General features: G+C 41.5%; 2 protein-coding genes across 2 annotated transcripts; both read right to left on the reverse strand.

Annotated features, from left to right (window-relative positions):
- Nucleotides 1–962: 962 nt before the first annotated feature.
- LOC117736238 (zinc-binding protein A33-like) lies at nt 963–2,895 on the reverse strand. The gene has a single exon (XM_034541435.1). It carries the CDS (start codon nt 2,740–2,742, stop codon nt 1,315–1,317), a length of 1,428 nt encoding a protein of 475 aa, XP_034397326.1. The 5' UTR covers nt 2,743–2,895; the 3' UTR covers nt 963–1,314.
- A 2,881-nt stretch (nt 2,896–5,776) lies between these two features.
- On the reverse strand, nt 5,777–12,953 carry krt1-c5 (keratin, type 1, gene c5). Its single transcript, XM_034541436.1, has 8 exons — nt 12,597–12,953; nt 12,142–12,224; nt 10,750–10,906; nt 9,650–9,814; nt 9,431–9,556; nt 6,979–7,196; nt 6,638–6,657; nt 5,777–6,137 (listed from the first exon to the last, which is right to left on the reverse strand). Exons 1-8 carry the CDS (start codon nt 12,951–12,953, stop codon nt 6,010–6,012), a joined length of 1,254 nt encoding a protein of 417 aa, XP_034397327.1. The 3' UTR covers nt 5,777–6,009.
- Nucleotides 12,954–21,090: the final 8,137 nt, after the last annotated feature.

Genomic DNA, 21,090 nt, shown 5'->3' on the forward strand with positions numbered 1-21,090 from the left:
AAATCATCATAAACAGTATAAAGAATTACAGACTGAATCAAAAACATTTACATTGTTATGATTCATACTGTTAACCTGATTTTAGAATTGTATATGCTGTACGTATTTTGGATTTCAAGATATTATATTTACACTTCACACTTGTTAAAGAGCAATTTCTCTCAAAATGAATAAAGTTTGATCTTATTTTAAAATAAAACACAATTAAAACTGTTCTTTACACAGAATAAAACAAGGAATCAACTTGGAAAAATATCATAAAACAATATGCTGATGACCAGATTACTTCACACTTTTATCTTTAAAATTATATGATGATGTCATACAGTTAACATTTATTTTTGTGGATTGATTTTTGAATAATTTAATAATAAACAGATCCTTAACACTTAATTTCTTAATGTATTTCGAAAAATATATTTCAGATTAAAGTAAAATGTAATGTTTTTAACAGTAAATTGCATGAAAACAATAAACAAAGAGAAACATATTGTTTTCATTATTAATTTGCAACATAAGAGACAATAAAGAAAAACATTTTAAATCCTAGAAATATAATCAATAACAGTCAGAAGGTGTTTTGATTCACTGAACCTCTGAGACTCTGAGTGTAACGTGTAAACAACTTGAAATAAAACAATTAAAACGGTTCTTTACACAGAATAAAACAAATAATCCCCAAATAAAACATTCTTAAATTTGTTTTATATATCATAAAACAATATGCTGATCACCAGATTACTTCACAGCTTATTATCTTTAAAGTGTTTTATATAATAATGTCATACAGTTCAAACTTATTTTTGTGGATTGATTTTTGAATAATTTCTGTTTAACAACAGATCCATAAAACTTATTTTCTTAATGTATTTCTGAAAAACAAATCAATATTTAGTGTTTTTTTTGCATTAATCATTCGCAACATTAGAGACAAGAAAAACATTTTAAATTGTAAAAATATAATAAGAGTCAGAATGTGTTATTACATTTATAATGAAATAAATCAACATAAATAAATCTTATAGATTAAAACTGATGTCTGATGATGATCAAAGTTAAAGAAACACAACTGGAAACAAAGTATTTGGTTTAGTGGATTCACTAAATGTGAGATTGAGTTCTGATGAAACAAGATGCTGATTTAGTTATTATTGAATAATCATTTGTTTCTGTGTGGAAGTTTATGATCTGATGATGTGATACAGTTTGATTATTACATATATCAGTTTCTGTTATAACTGTTGATTGTATTGATTATATCAATGAGATGTTGACACACAGTGAAGTCTAAATAAACACAAACATGTCTGAACATCACAGAGAAATATCAGGTTGACAGATTTTGATATCAGCAGTTTTAGCATCACCAGCATTTCCAATACTGAACCACGGGAAGAGTTCCTCAGTGAAAGTGTCTCTGTGAGTGTAGATGTGAGTCATGTCTTCAGGGTCGTAGAAGGACACCTCCCCCCTGTCATAGTCCAGCTGGACTCTGATCCTCTGGAGACTCTTCTCCACTCTGACAGTCTTACCAGCTCGATTAGTGTATTTTCCACTACGATTACATAAACACCAGACTCCATCTTCTGGAGAAGAACCTATCTTTCCCTTCCTGTCAACGGACTCTTTAACCAAACCTACCAACCAGACAGGATAGTCTCCCACCTCCACATCCCAGCTGTGTTTCCCTGAGCTGAAGCCCTCAGATCCCAGAACCTCTGTATACTTAGAGAATCTCTCTGGATTCTCAGGAAGCTTCTGGTTTGTGTCTCCACGTCTCAAACTGGTCAGATCATCAGACAGATGGAGACTGTAGGCTGCAGTGTTTGGGTCCAGAATGACAGGACTGAAGTGGACCTTGTCCTTCATCTTCTCCCAGACTCTGAAGGACAGGTTGCCCAGGTGTTTGGCCACATCTATCAGCGCTCCTGAGACCAGCTGTGGATCTGACCGTGAGCTCTGGACTCTGGCTCTGGTCTGAGTGTGTTTATAACTGCTGAGGAAGGACACGTTGTGTTTCTGCAGGTCTTCTTCAACAGCAGAGATGCTGTCTGACAGAGAGGAGATCTGCTCCTGAATCATCTCCATCTCTCTGCTGATGGTCTTCCTCTTCTGCTCCTCTTCCTCCCTCAGAGCTGCCAGTCTGGACTCCTCTTCCTCTTTCAGGAACTGGTGGAGCTTGTTGAACTCTGCTCTGATCTGCCTCTCTGTGGACAACAGCTGCTCCTTGGAGTGTTGAATCACTTCCTGGTATGTTTCCTCCACTTGTTTGTGTTTGCCCCTCTTGTCCTGCAGAGACTCCAAGTCAGATCTCAGCTGGTCCTTCAGGTCACTGACTGCTTGTTCTAGAGGAACCACCTTGTGACTCTGGTGGAGAGGAAACTCACAGACACGACACACAGCTTTCTGCTCGTCCTCACAGAACCAACAAGGGACTTCTGGATGTTTCTCACACACGACCTCCTCTTTCTCCTTCTCTTGTTCCGTCTCAGGTGAAGCTTTATTCTGCCTCTCAGCAAAGGAGTCAGCCAGTTCCTTCAGTACAAAGTTCACATTTGGATCTTCTTTTGAGGATTTCCTTTTACAAATGGGACAGTTTTTGTTTCCAGCTTGTTTCCAGAATAGTTCCAGGCAGCGTGAACAGAAGCTGTGGTTGCAGCTCAGAGACACAGGATCTCTGAACGTCTCTGAACAAACGTTACAGTTCAGGTAACTTTCAACAAGAACTATTTTCTCAGCCATTTGTCTCGGTATATAAATGATCCTTCAATATCAAGACTCACCAGGTTACTGTCCCGTCTCTTCACTGCTTTAAATACTCCGACCGTGTGTTTTCCAGCAGAGATCTCAGTCCCTGTATTGGCGTCTCAGCTCTGTTCAACAATGACAACATCTACTTTTATTTTCAATAACCTGTGTGACAGGTTTAATTAACAGGAAGAAATGCTGCTATGTCATGTAGTCACCAGCAGGTGGAGTCATGATGTCTTTCTGAGGTAAACTTTCTCTTCTTGATTAAATACAAATTCCATATTTAAGCAGCTGTTGTTTTAAAGTTGAGCTCAAAACTAATGTCTCGTTTTTTGTTCCACTAAATAAAATGATAACTGATCATAAAATGCCACAAACAAGGAGAAGAGTGTTGTGTTGAGGACTGAACATGTCAACAGGCTCACTGACACTAAACCAGTTTCACAGCATATTTCATTTTTTCAGCAGCTGTAAGATGTTCTGATAAAATGTCTAAAAGACTGTGTTCATTTCCTCCAGGTGGACTAAATACTGATCACACTCTTCACCTGCACTTATAAGAACCAACGCTGAGGTTTTAATCTGATTTGCTTATCTCATTTTCTATATTCATCACGAGTCAAAGGGGCCAAATGTTTAGTGTGATTTATTTAGTGAGTATTTATAAAAACATGAGATCAAACGCACTAATATGACTATTGGTTTTCAACATTGTGTCTACTCTATCTAGAAACCTTTTTATCTCATTATTAAGATTTTTTTTTATCTCATTAAGCAGAATAATGACAGTGGCTACAATAGAATAGTGATGATAAAAGCATTAATGAAGTTATTGTACGTGATGCACGACTTCTACCCACAATGCTGTGCAAATTACACTAAGTAGCTGGACAATCCTCCTGTCCATGTTACCAAATCCAAAACGTGGGACAATATGATCAAATCAGACGGTGACACAAACACCACGTCACTTACTCTCTTCGTGAGAGAGAGTTCTACATAAGTTTTGACAAAGTTTGTTGAGGTTGGGCGTGTCACATTTCTTCTTTCTGAGTTTTACAAAACAATCATTGTCTCTGTCTGTCTGTAACTCGTGCGTATAATAACGTTGTGGGACATAAGTTAATGAACTCTTAAAAGTCCGTGTGAAACGTCTATATTTGGACTTTTACAAGTTTCTCATCAAGGTGGCGAATAATATATTCGCCGTTGACGACGACGAGGCATCTGTTTATTTATTTCTGCATCGTAGTAAAACTTTTCACTCTGGAGTGACACACTCTTGTATATTCACACTGACAAACTATGTTGGCATAAGCTGAGTTCTCTTTCCATGTTTTTAAAATACCTCTCAAAAACTGGAGTCCTAAAATGTCCAGGGAAGAGATGGAAACAATCATTAAACTCCAAATTACAGCAGGCTGCTTCCGGTAAAACACTTCTTTTTTTTATTTTAAACCCAGGCCGTGTACATTTTAATATTTGGTTTTCCAGACCTGAAGGGTCTCTGTCCAAAATGAGCTTTAAAAGGAAAAAGGAAGAGAAATATTGACTATAAACAATGCAGGGTCAATGTTTAATCTCTTCACCCATAAAAAGATGGAAGATAAAATACCCATAAATGAAATCCTCCATAAAAGCAGCTCCTTAAGGAACCTCTTTCCAGGGAAACGTGTGTGTGAATGTTGTACTAATAGACCGTAACATGGGAACATGTCTGCTGAATCTTCTTATTAAAGTCATATACACTTTTGTACAGAACAAATATTAGAAATAGATCATGCCCCCCCCCCCCCCTACATCTCTTCCATTAAGAGGATATTTTAATATCTAATTAAGAACAGGAGGTATAATTACAGCAAACAAAACCTGTTTAAATGTTCATATTAACGTGACTATTGATTTAAAACTGAGACGTGTGCTGTTGCTGAATACCTTTGTCTGAAATGATGGACCCATTGTTTAAAAAATGACTGTTAAATCTGCCACTGTTAATGTAAACTGCGTAAGTGTATAGCAACCGTTGCTAAGGGAGCTTATCGTAGCGAAGGGTCACTTTAACCTTTTGACCCCGTCCAAAAAAAGACAACACAGACAATCGTCCCCTTGAAATCACTGGAACTGAGTACTTTTACTTTTAGTACAAAATTGAGGTACTTTACTTGAGTATTACATTTCTCTGCTACTTTATACACATCTGCTCCACTTCCTTTCAGAGCGACATATTTTACTTTATACTTCACTGAGTGTGTTTGACTCCCGATGTTATTTTCACACGCTAAGATTTTACATTAAAAACATACAAACAATTCATAAAATATGATGCATTTTTTTCTTTTCTTTTAAAGGTGACGACAAGTTCCAACTTTCGTTGCCAGTTGAACTTTTCGTAATTATTGTGCCGCCAACGTCCTTATTTATTCTTGTTTTTAAAATAGTGTATTTTGGTTTTCCTAAAAATCTTAACTTTTTTTTTTTTAATATTCTTTTTTTTTAACTGTGGCCTTATTGTCTGTGATCTTGTATCACAGTGACCCGGAAATATAGTCGGGACATTTTTCAATTTAGTTTATATTATATATGGCCCAAAATCACAATTTTTACTTTACAATCTGTACACATACGTCATCCCTGTCCCGGGACCTCACATCGAATCAGGAAAAACTCCCCAAAAATAACTTTTCACAGGGAAAAAAGTGAAGAACCCTTCAGGAGAGCAACAGAGGAGGATCCCTCTCCCCGGATGGACAGAAGCTATAGATGTCATGTGTAGAGAATGAACAACATGACATATTTACATAAACACATTACAATGAATATGAATATTCTCAACTTTTAAAACTTTATGTTCCAACATTTCTTTAATTCCTATGTGCATTTAAAAACTCACAAGAGAAATTCACTGAAATTCACGCAACACAACACACCCATTACCATTTCACAGCGAGACTATATCGTGCACATAAAGTAGATATATTGCAGGATCAATATATTTTCGACAAGCTTCAGCCAGTATGAAAGAACAAAGTTAGACATTTAGGAAAATGGCGAGAACTTGATGGAAATAATCATGTCTGTGCACTAAATATGAAGCTGCAACCGGTAAGCTGAGCATAAATACTTTTTTACACTTTTAACTTGTGAACCTTGTGAAGTAGTAAGCGGACCTTAAGTTAAATATTGTTATTATTTATTTTGTGTCGGATCGAAGGAGGTCGTGTTGAGACTTGAACATCCGTCGGCAGGCTTTTCGGGTTTTTAAGAGGCATCGACTTTTTTGCACTCCTCGATCTGATCCGCCTCGTTGCACTCATCCACCACCTTGCCGTCGATCACGGTCTGGGTGATGACTTTGACTATCTTCCTTGTCCTTACATTGGGTATATCTGTAACACAGAATTAAACCAAAACTATATATATACTTCATCTTTCTTGTCTACTGGAAACGACACTTAAAAAGAACACAAACAGCCATCTAGCAACAATGCAAAGTATTAGTTTTCCCACCGAAACTTCAGTATGAGTATTATTTCCCTGGGGGATTGGTAACCTTCACATGTAACCTAATGTCAGTAATCCGCATGCCGGTGGGTACCAACTATGACGAACTGTACAAAAGGGATGAAAAAGGAAAAGGATCGAATGCCAAACTTTCACTGTTTGGTGCTGTTTTTTTGTTTGTTGACTGTGTGATAAGAGCAACAAATACAATTATTTTGTATTTCTCTTAACAAGCCAATGCCGGCCAACGAACAAGTAGATTTCTACAAATAACCTCCGGCAAGATTTACCACAGGAACATTTTAAACACATTTTTATACTAAGAATCCCTCAAGCAAAAACAGCCTGTGGTCCTTTTTTAAATAAAGATAATCTGAACACTTACTTTTAGGAGGTTCTTTCACCCTGAAGGACAAAAAGAAGAGGACAATATCATCCAAGAGGGAAAGCTGATACTAGACTCACTCAATATGCAAGAAAGTGTATACTGTCAATCCTAAAAAAATGTCTAAGTATTTCATAGGGTGTGTGCACAATGCATTCATATTCAGGGTAACTACATGTAGTCCCGTGTAAAAAAAAAAGCCATATTAGTTATACCCAAAGCCTTTTATGAGTAACAAAAACTCTTTTTTGGGGGGATAATGGCATTTATTTTTTATTTTTGCTCTTGCTTAAACGTATATATGTTGATGGTTTGATGGTATAATTTGGGCCCTCGCTCACATTTCCTCTCCCTCCAGCAGCCTCCTGTAGGTGGCGATCTCCATCTCCAGGTTCTGTTTGATGCGCAGCAGCTGCTCGTAGTCGGTCTTGTTGCGCCGCATGTCGGAGCGGAGCTGAGACAGCTCGTCCTCCAGGTGGGTCAGCTTGGCCTGAAGACGCTCCATCTCCGCAGAGTACTTGTGCCCCGTTTCTCCCAGGTTCCCCTCCAACATACCGACCTGTCAGCAGAACACACGTGATCAGGGCGATAACGAGTATACTCTTATCCTTCATTACAAAAAACAATGAAGGATAAGATAACATTACAAAGTGATGACGATGTTTTGTTTCTTCTCTTTGTAGATGACGCTTTATCCACACTTCAAACTTGACACTATAGCAAAGACAATGCAGTGTATATTATCAATAATTTAGATTGATTTTGATAAAGAGCACCAACAATATGGACAGTTGGGGGGGAAAGTGACATTTTGGAAAGAACGCACATTTAAAGCTGCATTTATCTTGTTGTGTGTGTGTGTGAATGTCACATTTTATACGTTTTATGGTAAATGTAATTGAGCAGAATTAAATGTAATTGAAACCAAATGAATTTAAGTGCAATATTCACTTTTTTGAGCTCTTTTTTTGTCTGCGCCAACTACTTATGAAAATGCTTATTACATTTCACGGCGTAGCCAATGCACTAATACACTCCAATTTTTATTTAATTTTTTTACATTTTGATTCCCTTTTTATTATTCAAATTCTTAAATGTAACATGCTCAATTTAATTTGATTGTATTGTATATTTGTAAAAAATGATTTGCTGCTGCTTCAAGAGAGTTCCCCCAGGGGACGAATAAAGTACAATCCAATCTTAATTAATTAAAAAATTAGCCTTGCAAATACACACGGAAGCGTTTTGGCGGCCAACACTGAATAAAAACATCTGTTAACAAGAAAAACTACACAGAGCACCTTTCAAACTCGGACTGCTTGCACAAAGCACGACGTATTATACATAATATTCCTCTATTAGGTTGACAAAGGTTGTACATTTTTACCATCCATTATTGCTTTTGTATGTTTACCTGTTGAGCTCATCCATTCACGCCCCTCCCCCTCCCCAGATACTTGAGGCTGTCAGCGCCATAATATCCCTGCATTCAATACTGTGTGCTCTCTATTTGGCGAACATCAATGAGCTATATTTGCCTCAAACATTGGCCTGCCCGGCTCTCCGCCTTGTCACACTGATTGATTGTTGGAGTGCAATGAAACTGCTCGTTTGCATTGTGCCGTTTAAGACTCTTTGTTGACAAGGAGAAAGCAGCTGTTATCTATGGATGACGTGTGTTCAGAGGAGAAGCGGTTAGGACTGGTTGGTGCTTCCTATCTGTCAGTGCAGCACTGTACCTGCTTCCTGTCTGTCAGTGCAGTACCGTACCTGCTTCCTGTCTGTCAGTGCAGCACCGTACCTGCTTCCTGTCTGTCAGTGCAGCACTGTACCTGCTTCCTGTCTGTCAGTGCAGCACCGTACCTGCTTCCTGTCTGTCAGTGCAGCACCGTACCTGCTTCCTGTCTGTCAGTGCAGCACCGTACCTGCTTCCTATCTGTCAGTGCAGCACCGTACCTGCTTCCTGTCTGTCAGTGCAGCACTGTACCTGCTTCCTGTGTGTCAGTGCAGCACCGTACCTGCTTCCTGTCTGTCAGTGCAGCACCGTACCTGCTTCCTATCTGTCAGTGCAGCACCGTACCTGCTTCCTGTCTGTCAGTGCAGCACCGTACCAGCTTCCTATCAGTCAGTGCAGCACCGTACCTGCTTCCTGTCTGTCAGTGCAGCACCGTACCTGCTTCCTATCAGTCAGTGCAGCACCGTACCTGCTTCCTGTCTGTCAGTGCAGCACCGTACCTGCTTCCTGTCTGTCAGTGCAGCACCGTACCTGCTTCCTATCTGTCAGTGCAGCACCGTACCTGCTTCCTGTCTGTCAGTGCAGCACAGTACCTGCTTCCTGTCTGTCAGTGCAGCACCGTACCTGCTTCCTGTCTGTCAGTGCAGCACCGTACCTGCTTCCTGTCAGTCAGTGCAGCACCGTACCTGCTTCCTGTCTGTCAGTGCAGCACCGTACCTGCTTCCTGTCAGTCAGTGCAGCACCGTACCTGCTTCCTGTGTGTCAGTGCAGCACCGTACCTGCTTCCTATCTGTCAGTGCAGCACCGTACCTGCTTCCTATCTGTCAGTGCAGCACCGTACCTGCTTCCTGTGTGTCAGTGCAGCACCGTACCTGCTTCCTATCTGTCAGTGCAGCACCGTACCTGCTTCCTATCTGTCAGTGCAGCACCGTACCTGCTTCCTATCTGTCAGTGCAGCACCGTACCTGCTTCCTATCTGTCAGTGCAGCACCGTACCTGCTTCCTGTCTGTCAGTGCAGCACCGTACCTGCTTCCTATCTGTCAGTGCAGCACCGTACCTGCTTCCGGAGATTGTCGAGTTCGACCTCCAGACCCTGCAGGAAACGCCGTCTCTCAATGATCTCACTTTGGGCAGAACGCAAAGCCTCGTTGTTTTCTTTGACCTCCGACTGCACTGCTTCCACCTGAAGACATCAATATAATAACGTCGAGCATGTAGTCGACAGAATTCCACGAAAGAAAAAGGCGACGTAATAAAGCCAGACGAGGTAACGGACCTTGTTGAGGTACCAGGCCTCGGAGTCCTCCTTGTTCTTGCGAGCGATGCCCTCGTACTGGACCCTGAGCTCAGCGATGATGGCGCCCAGATCCGGACCCTGAGCCGCGTCCACCTCGACGCTCACTTGCTCGTTGCCCAGGCGAGTCGTCATTAAACTCATCTCCTGTGATCGTTTAAAGAGGGGAAAAAGGCAAAGCAGTGTTTAATGCTGGAGGACTCTAAAGCCGTCTTACTCATCTACTGATGAGAAGTAGAAGAAGTAGTCAGAGCCTTTACTTTTAGTTGGAGTATGCCAAATTATATCAGTCCTTAAGTAGGATTTTTTTCAGCTAAACGTACTTGAAGGTTTAAAAGTGAAAGTAGTGCAATTAAGGGTTTATTTGATGGGGTTTGTTGTTGAATAATATGTGTGATTAAGTCCCGCACACTTTGTTTTTATTGAAACGAGTGTATTTAATTAAATGTAACTTTAGTTGACATTTCCGTAACTTGAAACTAGAAGGACTATATAACGGTTTGCTGCACACTGTAATTATGAACATTTGAATTTTGAAGAAATTATTTTAAACCAGGTTCATTTGGCACGTTCTTATTTAGTAAGAATATTTCAAAGGACTACAGTTAAGGACTGAAATGACCCAGTAAAGAAGATGTAGTGCACTGAAGAATGTCGTGTTTTACAAACTGCTTTGAAAGTATGTACAATAACTAGTAACTGTAAGTAATAAGTATTTCGTACAGTATTTCATTTTGTTTCACTCTTCTTCTTTTTTCTTTTTGAGACATTGTTTTCAACCAGATTGCGTTGCGTGCAGTGGCTTTGAACTCCTCCTCCGCCTCCTCCTTTTTGTTTTTACGTGCAAGATGAATATTAATATGAAAAACAAACAGTCTTCAGTCAAGTTTGCAGTCCACATCCTGGATCCTGGGATATTAATCTATGTAGAGATGCAGGAAGCTGGTTTTCATGCGCGCTTCAACGACCTCCTCCGCGTAAACAAGACTGCACTTTGACAACTTGTAAAGTCATTATCTTGACGAGGAGAACCCTGGGTTGATCACGTCTCGACGTGACCTTCACCTCGGCGGGGATCTCACCTCCTCGTGATTCTGCTTCAGGAAGTAGAGCTCCTCCTTCAGGCTGTCCAGTTCTGATCGCATCGCGGCGGTGGTTTGGTCGTGGTCAGACTTTGCCTTCTTCAGAGCCTGACAGTCCCTCTCCACCGACTGGCACAAGGTGGCCTCTGCCTCCCATCTGCAGGTAGGGAAGAAGGTCATCAGCATACATTGTGCAACACGCGTCCCAAGTTGGTGTTTTCATTACATATTGATTAGAAAAGGCCATTTAATCCAATATTTAAATGATTATGAACCCTTTTTGAGAGCCCCAAACTGCTCAGTTTGTATGCTGAATCCACAAAATGAAAGAAAAAGTAGTTTATACTAATTAGAGTGAAAGTGAATTCTTGGGAACTGGATTTTGGCATAACAATCTCACCCCAGAGTTCTTGCATACTTTCTTTTAAATCACATGTTATAGCCTTTATCCAATAATTCAAAAGGAAGAGATTAAACGCCCAACAGGTTGGGTTTTTTTTCTTCTTCTAAATATCTCTCAAATCATATGCTCATCTCTGGAGCTTCAATTTAAATGCTAATTTCAGTCTTTTTTTTTTTAGCCCGGAGTCTATGTTTATTGAGAATCAACCAAAGCAAATTACAGAGTTCTCCTTTTGTTTACTTAAGTAACTGTATTATTACCGCACTGTAAAAATACTTCATAGAAGTAATAATGTAAAGTATTATCAGAAAAAATTATATTTATACATAATATTTCGTTGCTACTATAATATTGTATTACGGGTTTTGACCTTTTTAGGAAAAATTTCGATCAAAACCATGACTTGATTGTATATATTGATTAATTGTCTAACATGAGCAGCATTTTAATGTTGTAGAAAGTAGTATATAATGAAAATACTTAAGTAAAGTACAAGTACCTCGAAATCGTACTTAATAACTCTCTACCATTGATAAGGCGTGAAAATGAGAGCGCCGATCTTGAATGATGCAACACGTGTGAAAAGTACCACGCAAACTCATGCAACGATCTGCATGTGAGGCACACACCATAAATAACTGCAGGTTGATGCATCTCTCCCTCACACCCGGCCACAGAACATACCATCAACACAATGTGAACCCCCCCCCCCCCCCCCCCCCCGTCTTTCCTTCAACTTCCCCCTTTTTGCCAACTCTGGCCTTCTGAAACTGACGATGTGTCTCTGACCTGCACAATCCATCACATCCTGCGCCTCACCCGGTGGCCATCTTCATCCCCCCTGGCGGCTGCCTGGGCGTACCGTGGGAAAATGGGCCTCTTGTTTCACAGCCTGACATAAAGGTCATTTATTCACATTGCTTTGGCCGTCTGGCGCTCGCATGTGAACCCCGAGTCGAAAGAAAGGAAGCAGTGTGTGAGACACTCACTTGACCATGAAGTCATTGGCCGCCAGCTTGCCGTTTTCAATCTCCAGCATGACGCGGGCGTTCTCCAGCGTCTTCTTTCTCACCTGAGCGGGCATACACACAAGGACTTGGAACGTGTGCAGATTTATAGAATGTAGAATAATAAAAAAAAAACTTCTGTGTCACATCTGTCTGGCTGCATCCCCGTCTTCAACCCCCTGAAGTTTTTCTTTATCTTTTGTCTCAATAAGCAAAAAATGTAATTTAGCTCCAGCGAAGGTGATTGTGAATATCGACCTGGAGGTCTTTAATAAGTTTCCACTTCCACTTTATCAAACGTATACATCCCACCTTTTGACCTCTTTACAATATGATTGCAAGTGTGACGATACAAAAGCGAACACATTCGAGCCGATCGACATCACCGGGGTGCAATCAGTCTCTCAATGAAGGAAAATTCTCTACGATTCACTGACCTCCTGCCCGATGGCATGTGCCTGGGCCATCTTCCCCTCGATGTCGTGCCCCCGCGGAACCTTCTCGAGCATGATCTGCTTGATCTTCACCTCCAGTTCGGCGTTGGACCTCTCCAGCGAGCGCACCTTGTCCAGGTAGTCGGCCAGCCGGTCGTTCAGGCCCTGCATGTCCTCCTTATCGTTTGCGCAGAGGCTGGCGCCCGGCATGTTGAAGCCGTTGCCCAGTGAGACGGAGCGGGACGGGGCAACGGTGACGGGGGGCTTGGAGAGGAGGCTGCGAACGTTCTCCCTGACGGACATGCTGGAGAAGGAGGGCTTGCGCACGGAGTAGCTGCGCGCGGAGAGGGCGGAGGCCATGTTGTCCGCTGCAGAAGATTAAGATGAACGTTCAATCGGGGCTTTTATGAAGCTGCACGTACTGCTTGCTCCGGAATAGGATCGGAAGCACGACTTCTTTGTCAATATCCAGGACCTTCAAGCATGCTTTTGATTGATTTGATGAAATTGAAAGTGTGTTGAATCATGAATGAACTTAGAAAGAAGGATCAACAATGAACAGAAAGTCCTTCAAAAAAGGGACAAAACATTGCGTTCTTTTGCATTTCTCTGAAATGATTGTGCATCTCTTTGTTGTCGTTTTGCAGCTCACCGCAGTGGTTGTGCATGTCCTTGTAGTTATTGTGTGTCTCTTTGTGCTAAATATATACTATATATATAAATATATGTTTCGGTTTGTGTTCGTAGGTTATCTAAAAAGTACACCAAAACAATCTATTTGATTTCATCCCTCTATCTGTGTCTTGTAACTGAGCCTTATCTGCTTCCTCCTGTGTGAAAATTAAAACATAAAGTTGTTATTTGATGAGTAAAGCCAGAGGAGAAAGACATCGCAGTACTCACATAGCTCTCGGTTCTTCAGGGAGGTCTTGTGCTGTTTTTTTTCGACCCCGATGGAGCGAGTGACTGCTGGTTTGTTACTGTACCAGATTTCACAGGTGAGTTTGTCTTCGTTGGGGCGGATCCACTGTCGGTGTGTCCCATCCCACAGCAACAAGGAGGAGGATGCAACTGGACACCCGGTAGAGGAGTGAAACAAAAATAAACTGGTCCGCAATAAACTAAACACGTTAGTGTCAAAATTAGTAAACGCAGTTAATTGTCTGCCGGATTGGAGGTTTGAAAACAGCAGCTGTGCATTTTGACACTTCAATTTAACAGTAGAACTACATCTCCTGTCATTTAAATCTTATTTCAAATAACTTTATTATCAAAAAGAAGGAAAATTAAGAGTATAATACAAATATAGTTTTTTTTTTGGGGGGGGGGGGGGGGGGGGGGGTGTTATTGGTGTACTGAGGTTTCTTTCAATGAATTTAAACCTTTACGTTGGACCAAATGTAGATGATGGAAAAAAATTACTACTACTATTATATTAGAGCTAATAATATAATGAAATTATAAGTAATCAGGGAAAAATGAGGTAGGAAAAAAAGCAGTTTTACCACGAGTCACCATCATTGGTGTCACCCATTATCTGCACGACTATTTAGCACACGAAAATGACTGAGCTATATGTTTGGCATCACACGGTGGCGTTCATCTGACCCGTGTGGTGAAACCCGGGAGGACAAACTGGTGTGGCCAGCAGGACTGGAAACCAGCACCTTGCTGTCGCCACAGTGATCCCATTTAGTGTGGACACAATGCACACATTGCTTCACCGGAGGACAGCCCGGTGGGAGGAAAGGGGAACAATGGAGGGACAGGAATGAAAAGAAAGGGAAGACCCCTGAGAAATGCGTGCAGGGGCGTAGCTGTGGCTGAACTAAGAACCTGGATTATATTCCAATGTTGGCCATTTAAAATGGGTCAACTATCTCTCTCACAGTGTGTTACCGGTTTGTAAAATTCCTCTGGTGAGCATTATTCTCTCTGTATCAGAGCACACAGTGACACTGACCTGGTTTAGTGCCTCGCATGCCTCTCAATCCACCTACCCCGGCCTTGTACACACACACACACACACATACACGCACACCCACACACACACACGCACACACACAGAAAAACACTGAAAATGATCTCCAATCTCCTGAGATTATAGCCACATGATCGAATCAAGACTTCAATATCAAATAAAAGAGGGGATGTAATTTCAGGTTGAATGACATTCTCTGTAATCTGAATAGAGGATGTATCACCCTCTCAGGCTTCTGACACGGTAAACGTGAATATGACTTTGTTCAGCTGTCAACATTGAAGTTAAATCAAGTCCAACAAAGTCTCAACAAAAGAAAAGTATTATTTCCTGTATTCGTCCGCTTTCGCATAACACCGTATATAGGTGTGTGTAACAATGCAAACAGCTCTTGCAATGCAAATATCAAATACTTACTGCAGAATATATCGTTACATATTAATACCATATCCTTTTTTCAAATATCGAATGTTATGTCTCTCACAGACACACTTGAGAGACGTATTTCCACATATTGCTGCGTGGATGCACCGCCGCCTTGTGGTAAAAGGACGTACTGCACAATATGGAGGGATCAGTTGCTGCTGCTATGACAACATATAGTCTATGTGCTACATACTGTATTATGCACAACACGTGCCCAGAAGAAGTGGACAGAGAATAAAATCCACCTGTGCACTGATGCTCGAGGTCCATTAGTAAAAAGTCTAATGTTGTCCCATAGATGATATACCAAATTACAGCGCAACAATTATATTTAAAATGCAATCCTGAATAGATTTCTGTAGCTTTTACTTTGGTCTCCACATAACTCCTGATATTTGTGTCTTCAGCTGGAAACCGTCTATCTGAAATGAAGGTTTTTGACAATTAACAATTAGTTAATAGGAATGAGAAGAAAAAAAACTGTGGCGCCGCAGAATTGGATGATTGTAATAAGTTCATCATTACAAGTGACCTGCTTTTCTAGCTAACGGTTCCATTTTGATTCAACGTGAATATGAAACCATGGTTAGTGCAGCTTGCAAGTGATTCAAATTCATCAAATCTTTATTATACTACTTCAGAAGTGTAGCGTATTCACCTGGTACTTATTACTTCTTTTTGTTGTTGTCAGTAATGAAGAGTAGAATTAGCATAACGACCACAGATTGATAATCAATCACCTTCCTCTTTATTTTGTATTGTTTTTTCATACTTATTGTTGTTTTCTGTCGGTAGCCTACCCGTCTGCTGTTTCTGGAAACCCCTGAGCTGCCTCTTTAGGAGAGTGTTTTGTGGAGTGGCACACTGGTGGTTATCATTTTTTTTTTAAAAGGGGTATTATCAGTGTATCGCATCTGCTCAGCCTTCCCGGAAGTTTATTTATGGGAGTTTGCCCATCCGGTCGATGTGTTTTGTGGACTTGGAGGAGGCTTCCGACCACGACCCCTCCGAGGCACCGAGGCCGTCGCTCCGAGCCGCCCCCGTCCTTGTGTCACCAAAGGTGAGAGCTGTGTTCATGTGCTCGACCCAAAGTCTTCCACTTTTCCAGAGCTTTCCAGAGAGTAGCTGGGCCTCAGCCCAAAAGATAGGGTGCGGAGCTCAGACATCCCAAGGGAGCTCGAAGTAGAGCCGATGCTCCTCCGGGTCGAACGGGGTCATCCGAGGTGGTTTTAGGGCACGTGGATGCCTCTCAGATGCCTCCCTTTTTGGAGGTTTTTCCGGGCATGTTCAACTGGTAAGTGGCCCCGGGGTAGACCCCGAAACCCGTTGGAGGGTTTATACAGCTTGTTTGGCCTTTGGGCTACCCAGGAAGAGCTGGAAGACATTGCTGGGGAAGGGGGCGTTTGGAATACCCTGCAAACGCCTGCTGCCCCCACAACCTGGCCCCGGATGAGCGGAAAAAAGATAATGGGTGGATGGACGGTGCATTATGATCCCGTGGTGAAATTCACAAGCTACAATAAATATTATTCTTAAATTGGGCATTCTGCACGACATTTTGAGTGCAGGACTTTTACTTGCGGTTGAGTTTTTCAACACCTTTTGTATTACTACTTCTTTCAGATAGGAGTACAACCACTGTTCACATATCTCTTGTCACCAGAGAACCCAGTCTTCCAGTTTGTTGTACAGTAGCGTCACCTCAAGATCCCGATATATATATATATATACAGCAAACGGGCATCTATACCTCAGTAATGCCCCGAGAGAGAGAGAGTGATTTAGATCCGGCTCCAGCGTCTTACAAATCAAACCGAAGTGCTGCGATATTTCAAAAGCCGTTGTCGTCTCCCCCAATATAAACACATTCTGGGAACCTGCTGTGGAGTCCATGTGTTTATTTTTGCATAGTGCGCGGCTGGCCGTCAGCCTGGGTGAAGTGAATCATGTGTTTCAGCTATTTCCTTGCTTTTCGTCAGCCCTCCTCCTGCTGGCCTGTGCTACTGTAAGAGTCATAGTTTACACACGAAAGAAAAAAGTGTCTTTGTTTATTTCTCAGACCTTCTATAGCACACTATGTACCGACCCATATAGTCCGGAGTCAAGTATTCATTTTGCTTTTGTTTTTTGCCTTTTTGTTTGGAAACATGATACTGGATCCAGTTGTGGGCAGCTTTTATTGCCATGTGTTAAATGGTAGGCCTGTGCAATATCCCCATTTAAAACGTAACACCCCTGCAGCCACAAAGTAAAGTCATCGTGGTCCAGTTTGCCTAAAGAAAGAAAGCTTCACCTATAATTGTTCAGTCATTGTCGTGTTTTTAAAACCCTCCCGGGGTTGTTTGTTGACGTGGCCTCAGAGAGTCCAGTTCTGAATAACAACTTGGGTCACCTTTTTGTGGGAAAGGAGCTCAAGTTGCTCACGAAACAAGCTGATGGATGGCGTTACATTTAGATACGATATGAGAGCTTTCAGAGATGAGCAGCTGCTGGAGGAAAACCACTAAAACAATGCATTTTGAAGGTGGATGCCACATTTATTTTGAAAAAAAAAACAGAAAACAAAAGGAAAAAAACCACTACAATTTTCTGACGCATAAGCCAAGTTTACCACTAACTTAAAAAACAAAACATTGCCCGTAATGTCTTGAGTTTGTTCTTCGAGATCCATCGTAATATTTAAAACAATGGGTCTTTGTTTCAGACAGTCGGATAAAAGCATGTACTCTCATTTCTAGCCTTCAACCGTTGACTTTGTTGGCTGCATATTGCTGGTAGATTTTATCAGCTGTATAGCTTGCATGTTGCGGCGACGATGTCAAGAGGCCAGGTTTTAAATATAACAAGTATACCCCAATTTAACAAAGTGAGACATGAGACTCAGCCCCGCACTCGACAATATGGTTGTACATTTCCTAAAGTGATTATTTCATCAGGAGATAGTGAAATACAAAGTTGTGTATCGCCTGCATTGATACAGCTGATAACTTGCGTTGCCTGTTCATTATTTCACGCCTAACAAAGTCACACAGTGCACTTAGATGTACCTCTATATTGTCAGTTTGGTGGTACAGTTATATATCTTTATTAATGATGAGATCACGAGTTGTTCCAAAAATGTATTATCCATATTCCACATGACTTCCTCATGCCATTCAGCTACATTGCATGCCATCATCAGCTCAGTCAAATAATATCCTGAAGTGAAAGGGGGGGGGGGGGGGGGGGGGGGAGGGGGACGAAACAAGAAGCATATGGCAGCGTCTGAAACAAAACTTCGAGGAGGAGGGTGCTGATGAAGATGGCTCACGTTGCAATCTTCCACAGAGGTTTTTGTTGACTGTTGTGCAGGGGGAGAGCTCATCAGCGTGAAGGAGAGACATGTGAATACGCGGAGACGAGGGGGCTCTGCAGTGTATCTGCTCATTAGGTGGGCGACGCTGTAATTCGGAGAGCGAGCAGCTCTGCAATCAGGGGCCTATTCATTAGCATGGGGGGCCCGCTTTCATCTGTAACCACTTGGAGCTGCCAATCACCCCGAGCGGACCGCACCGACATGATGACAAAACGGCGGCGGCTGGGCTTAAATGCTCGTGGGGATGCTTGTGCACGGCGGAGGAGAAGACATGAACGCTGCCTCGAGAGGGGACTTTAATGGGGAAGAAATGTACGTTTTTTTTTTTACAGTGTAGTGCTGGCAGGTGGCCCAAACTGTGTCAGCCTGATAATCATCTCTCCGCTCAGCATATAGACAGCTTTTGTTCTCTGGGGGGGGGGGGGGGGGCTTCACGAGGAGGAGCATCACTTTCCTGAACAGGTTTCCTCCTGGATTGGAATTGATTAAAAGTGATTGATTGGTGGTGTTTGGAGAGGGGAGGGAGAAAAAAAAGTTTGGTTTGTAGGTTAAGTTTAGGAAAGAATAAGAGTATTTCATCAGTCTTCTCTTATGTCTCCTTCCTCATACACTTACAGTACTCTCCCACACAAAGACACACTTACTTCATGGACCTGAAAAGGATGCAGACGCACTCGCATCCACCTGGCCTAGTCAAGGGGGGGGGGGGGGGGGGGAGCTTTAATTAAATCTTTTGAGTGGTGTAAGGGAACCTTTTGTGTGAGTGTTTTTATCCACTGTAGTCCTGTTCCTCCTCAATTAACACGAGAAACATGGCCGTCACTCGAAAACTGTATTAATGCGGATATGATGGTACACTAGATATGTGTTGGCCTGTTTCAATTCCTCAGAGAAAACGGGTTCACAAACATGAGACAAAATAAATAACCAGCAACCTGAACAATCAGGGTATTTCCCCACTAAATCCATTAAAGGTGTATGTAGGGCAGTGGTCACCAACCAATATCTCTGACCTCTGCCTTGAGGCTTTTTATTTGGCCTTATTTGTAATTTAACTTTTGGTCCAGCTTTCAAATTGATGTGACCAAAAACGCACTCAATGACTTAATTTCAGTGCAACATAAAGAGGAAATTATTTATTAACCGCACACAATATGAAGAAGAAAAAACACATTTGCAACGAGCAGGCTGGATGAACTCCCAATATTAATGTTGTATTTATCAACTGAAGTTACAACACAACACTGACAACATGCTCAGTCAGTTACTAATGTAAGTTCAGTTCAGCTCTGTGTCCAATCACAAGGCCATCAGAAGCCATGTGACTCCAGTCTGTGAGCTGTCTGTGACTGAACACTGTCTGTGAGTACCTTGCTCATCAGCACAGGCAGCCAGTCTGTAATCCGGCTCCTGGACTTTTTGATTTGGGGATTTTCTAAACTCCACTTACGCGGTTTTCGGGACAAATTTTTTTCACCAACGGAAGTTTTCTCATCTTTTCCGTTGGTGATTACCTTCACATCAACTCTACAGACATCCTCATATTTCAATAATTATAATAATAATAAATACGAACATATTTTAATCATTAACAAGCAAACTATCTGTGCAAGAAATAACTAATATTTGACAAAAAATAGCTTCTTGTGGCTGCAATTTCGTACTGAATATAACAATAACAATAAAAGCGCAACCTGTGAAAAAACTAAACAAAACAAGTTCAAATATTTGTCAATAAAGAGTTTTACACTGCATCTAAAAACAACAATATTGTGCAACCTGTGCACAACAAAATTAGTGCAGATATCTGTGAGCCATCACGTTTTATCAGCATTAGTGGATGGAAGTTGGAGGCTTGATGCGGCCACTCTCAATTCATGCTTCAATGTTGAGCTTTTGTTTTGAAGGGCAACAGCAGAAAAGCCGATCTCACTGAGGTTAGGACCTGGCGAGTATCTTGTCCGTCGCGCATGCGCAGACGTAACCTGTTAACGCCGTAACGTAAACATTTACACGAAGGTAGAGGCATTTCAACATGCATTTATTAATGACTTAGTTGTATGTCTGTACTTTGAACTAGTGTAATATGTGATGTTCTCAACAAAGGTCTTTCTGCATGTCCCACCTGGAGCACCACGGGGGACTACGTTCCCCTCATTGGGGGAGAACAGCTGAGAACACTTCGGCTGTGGAAGAACCCATTCGTGAATCAGGCGATCAGAGATTTTTTTCTGACGTTGATCTTCTGAAGTCCGTAAGAAAACATTCTAGAAGACACTTCTGAATTCATTTTTTATTTTATTTTGGAGAGCGACAGGGAACGTCTTCCGACCACTGATGGGGAGTTCAGGAATACCGTATACTGTAGTTTCAACACAACGCTCAACCAGCACACATACAACCCCTGCATGTAGTTATTGTTACACCCATTATAAGATATGATAGACATAATCGTAGCAATTAAAGATGCCCATAATCTTATACTTTTAAAAGAAGTAACCTCGGCCAACTGCATGGCCGATGAGGTCCACATGTACTTGTGTGCAGATTTATTCATTGCATTCTTATCTAATGTGTTTATGTATACAATAAATCTATACTGGGAGATACAGCATCAACTGAATGTTTCTTCTTCTTGTTAACCTTCTTAAATATCAATATCTCACCCAGCATAACAAAAAAAAAAAAATCCTGTATCAATACAGGGCTGCTGCTTGTTTCTCGGCATTGTGAAG

This window comes from Cyclopterus lumpus, chromosome 9 (genome assembly GCF_009769545.1).
Source record: "Cyclopterus lumpus isolate fCycLum1 chromosome 9, fCycLum1.pri, whole genome shotgun sequence".
Classification (NCBI taxonomy): domain Eukaryota; kingdom Metazoa; phylum Chordata; class Actinopteri; order Perciformes; family Cyclopteridae; genus Cyclopterus; species Cyclopterus lumpus.

Excerpts from the sequence above, each read along its gene's own strand:
- LOC117736238 (XM_034541435.1), bottom strand. The coding sequence starts at position 2,742 with ATGGCTGAGAAAATAGTTCTTGTTGAAAGTTACCTGAACTGTAACGTT.
- krt1-c5 (XM_034541436.1), bottom strand. The coding sequence starts at position 12,953 with ATGGCCTCCGCCCTCTCCGCGCGCAGCTACTCCGTGCGCAAGCCCTCC. Across the intron at positions 9,815-10,749 it reads TGAAGCAGAATCACGAGGAG|GAGATGAGTTTAATGACGAC; the intron begins GTGAGATCCCCG and ends AAACGATCACAG. Across the intron at positions 6,658-6,978 it reads CTGCTGGAGGGAGAGGAAAT|GGTGAAAGAACCTCCTAAAA; the intron begins GTGAGCGAGGGC and ends TTTGTCCTTCAG.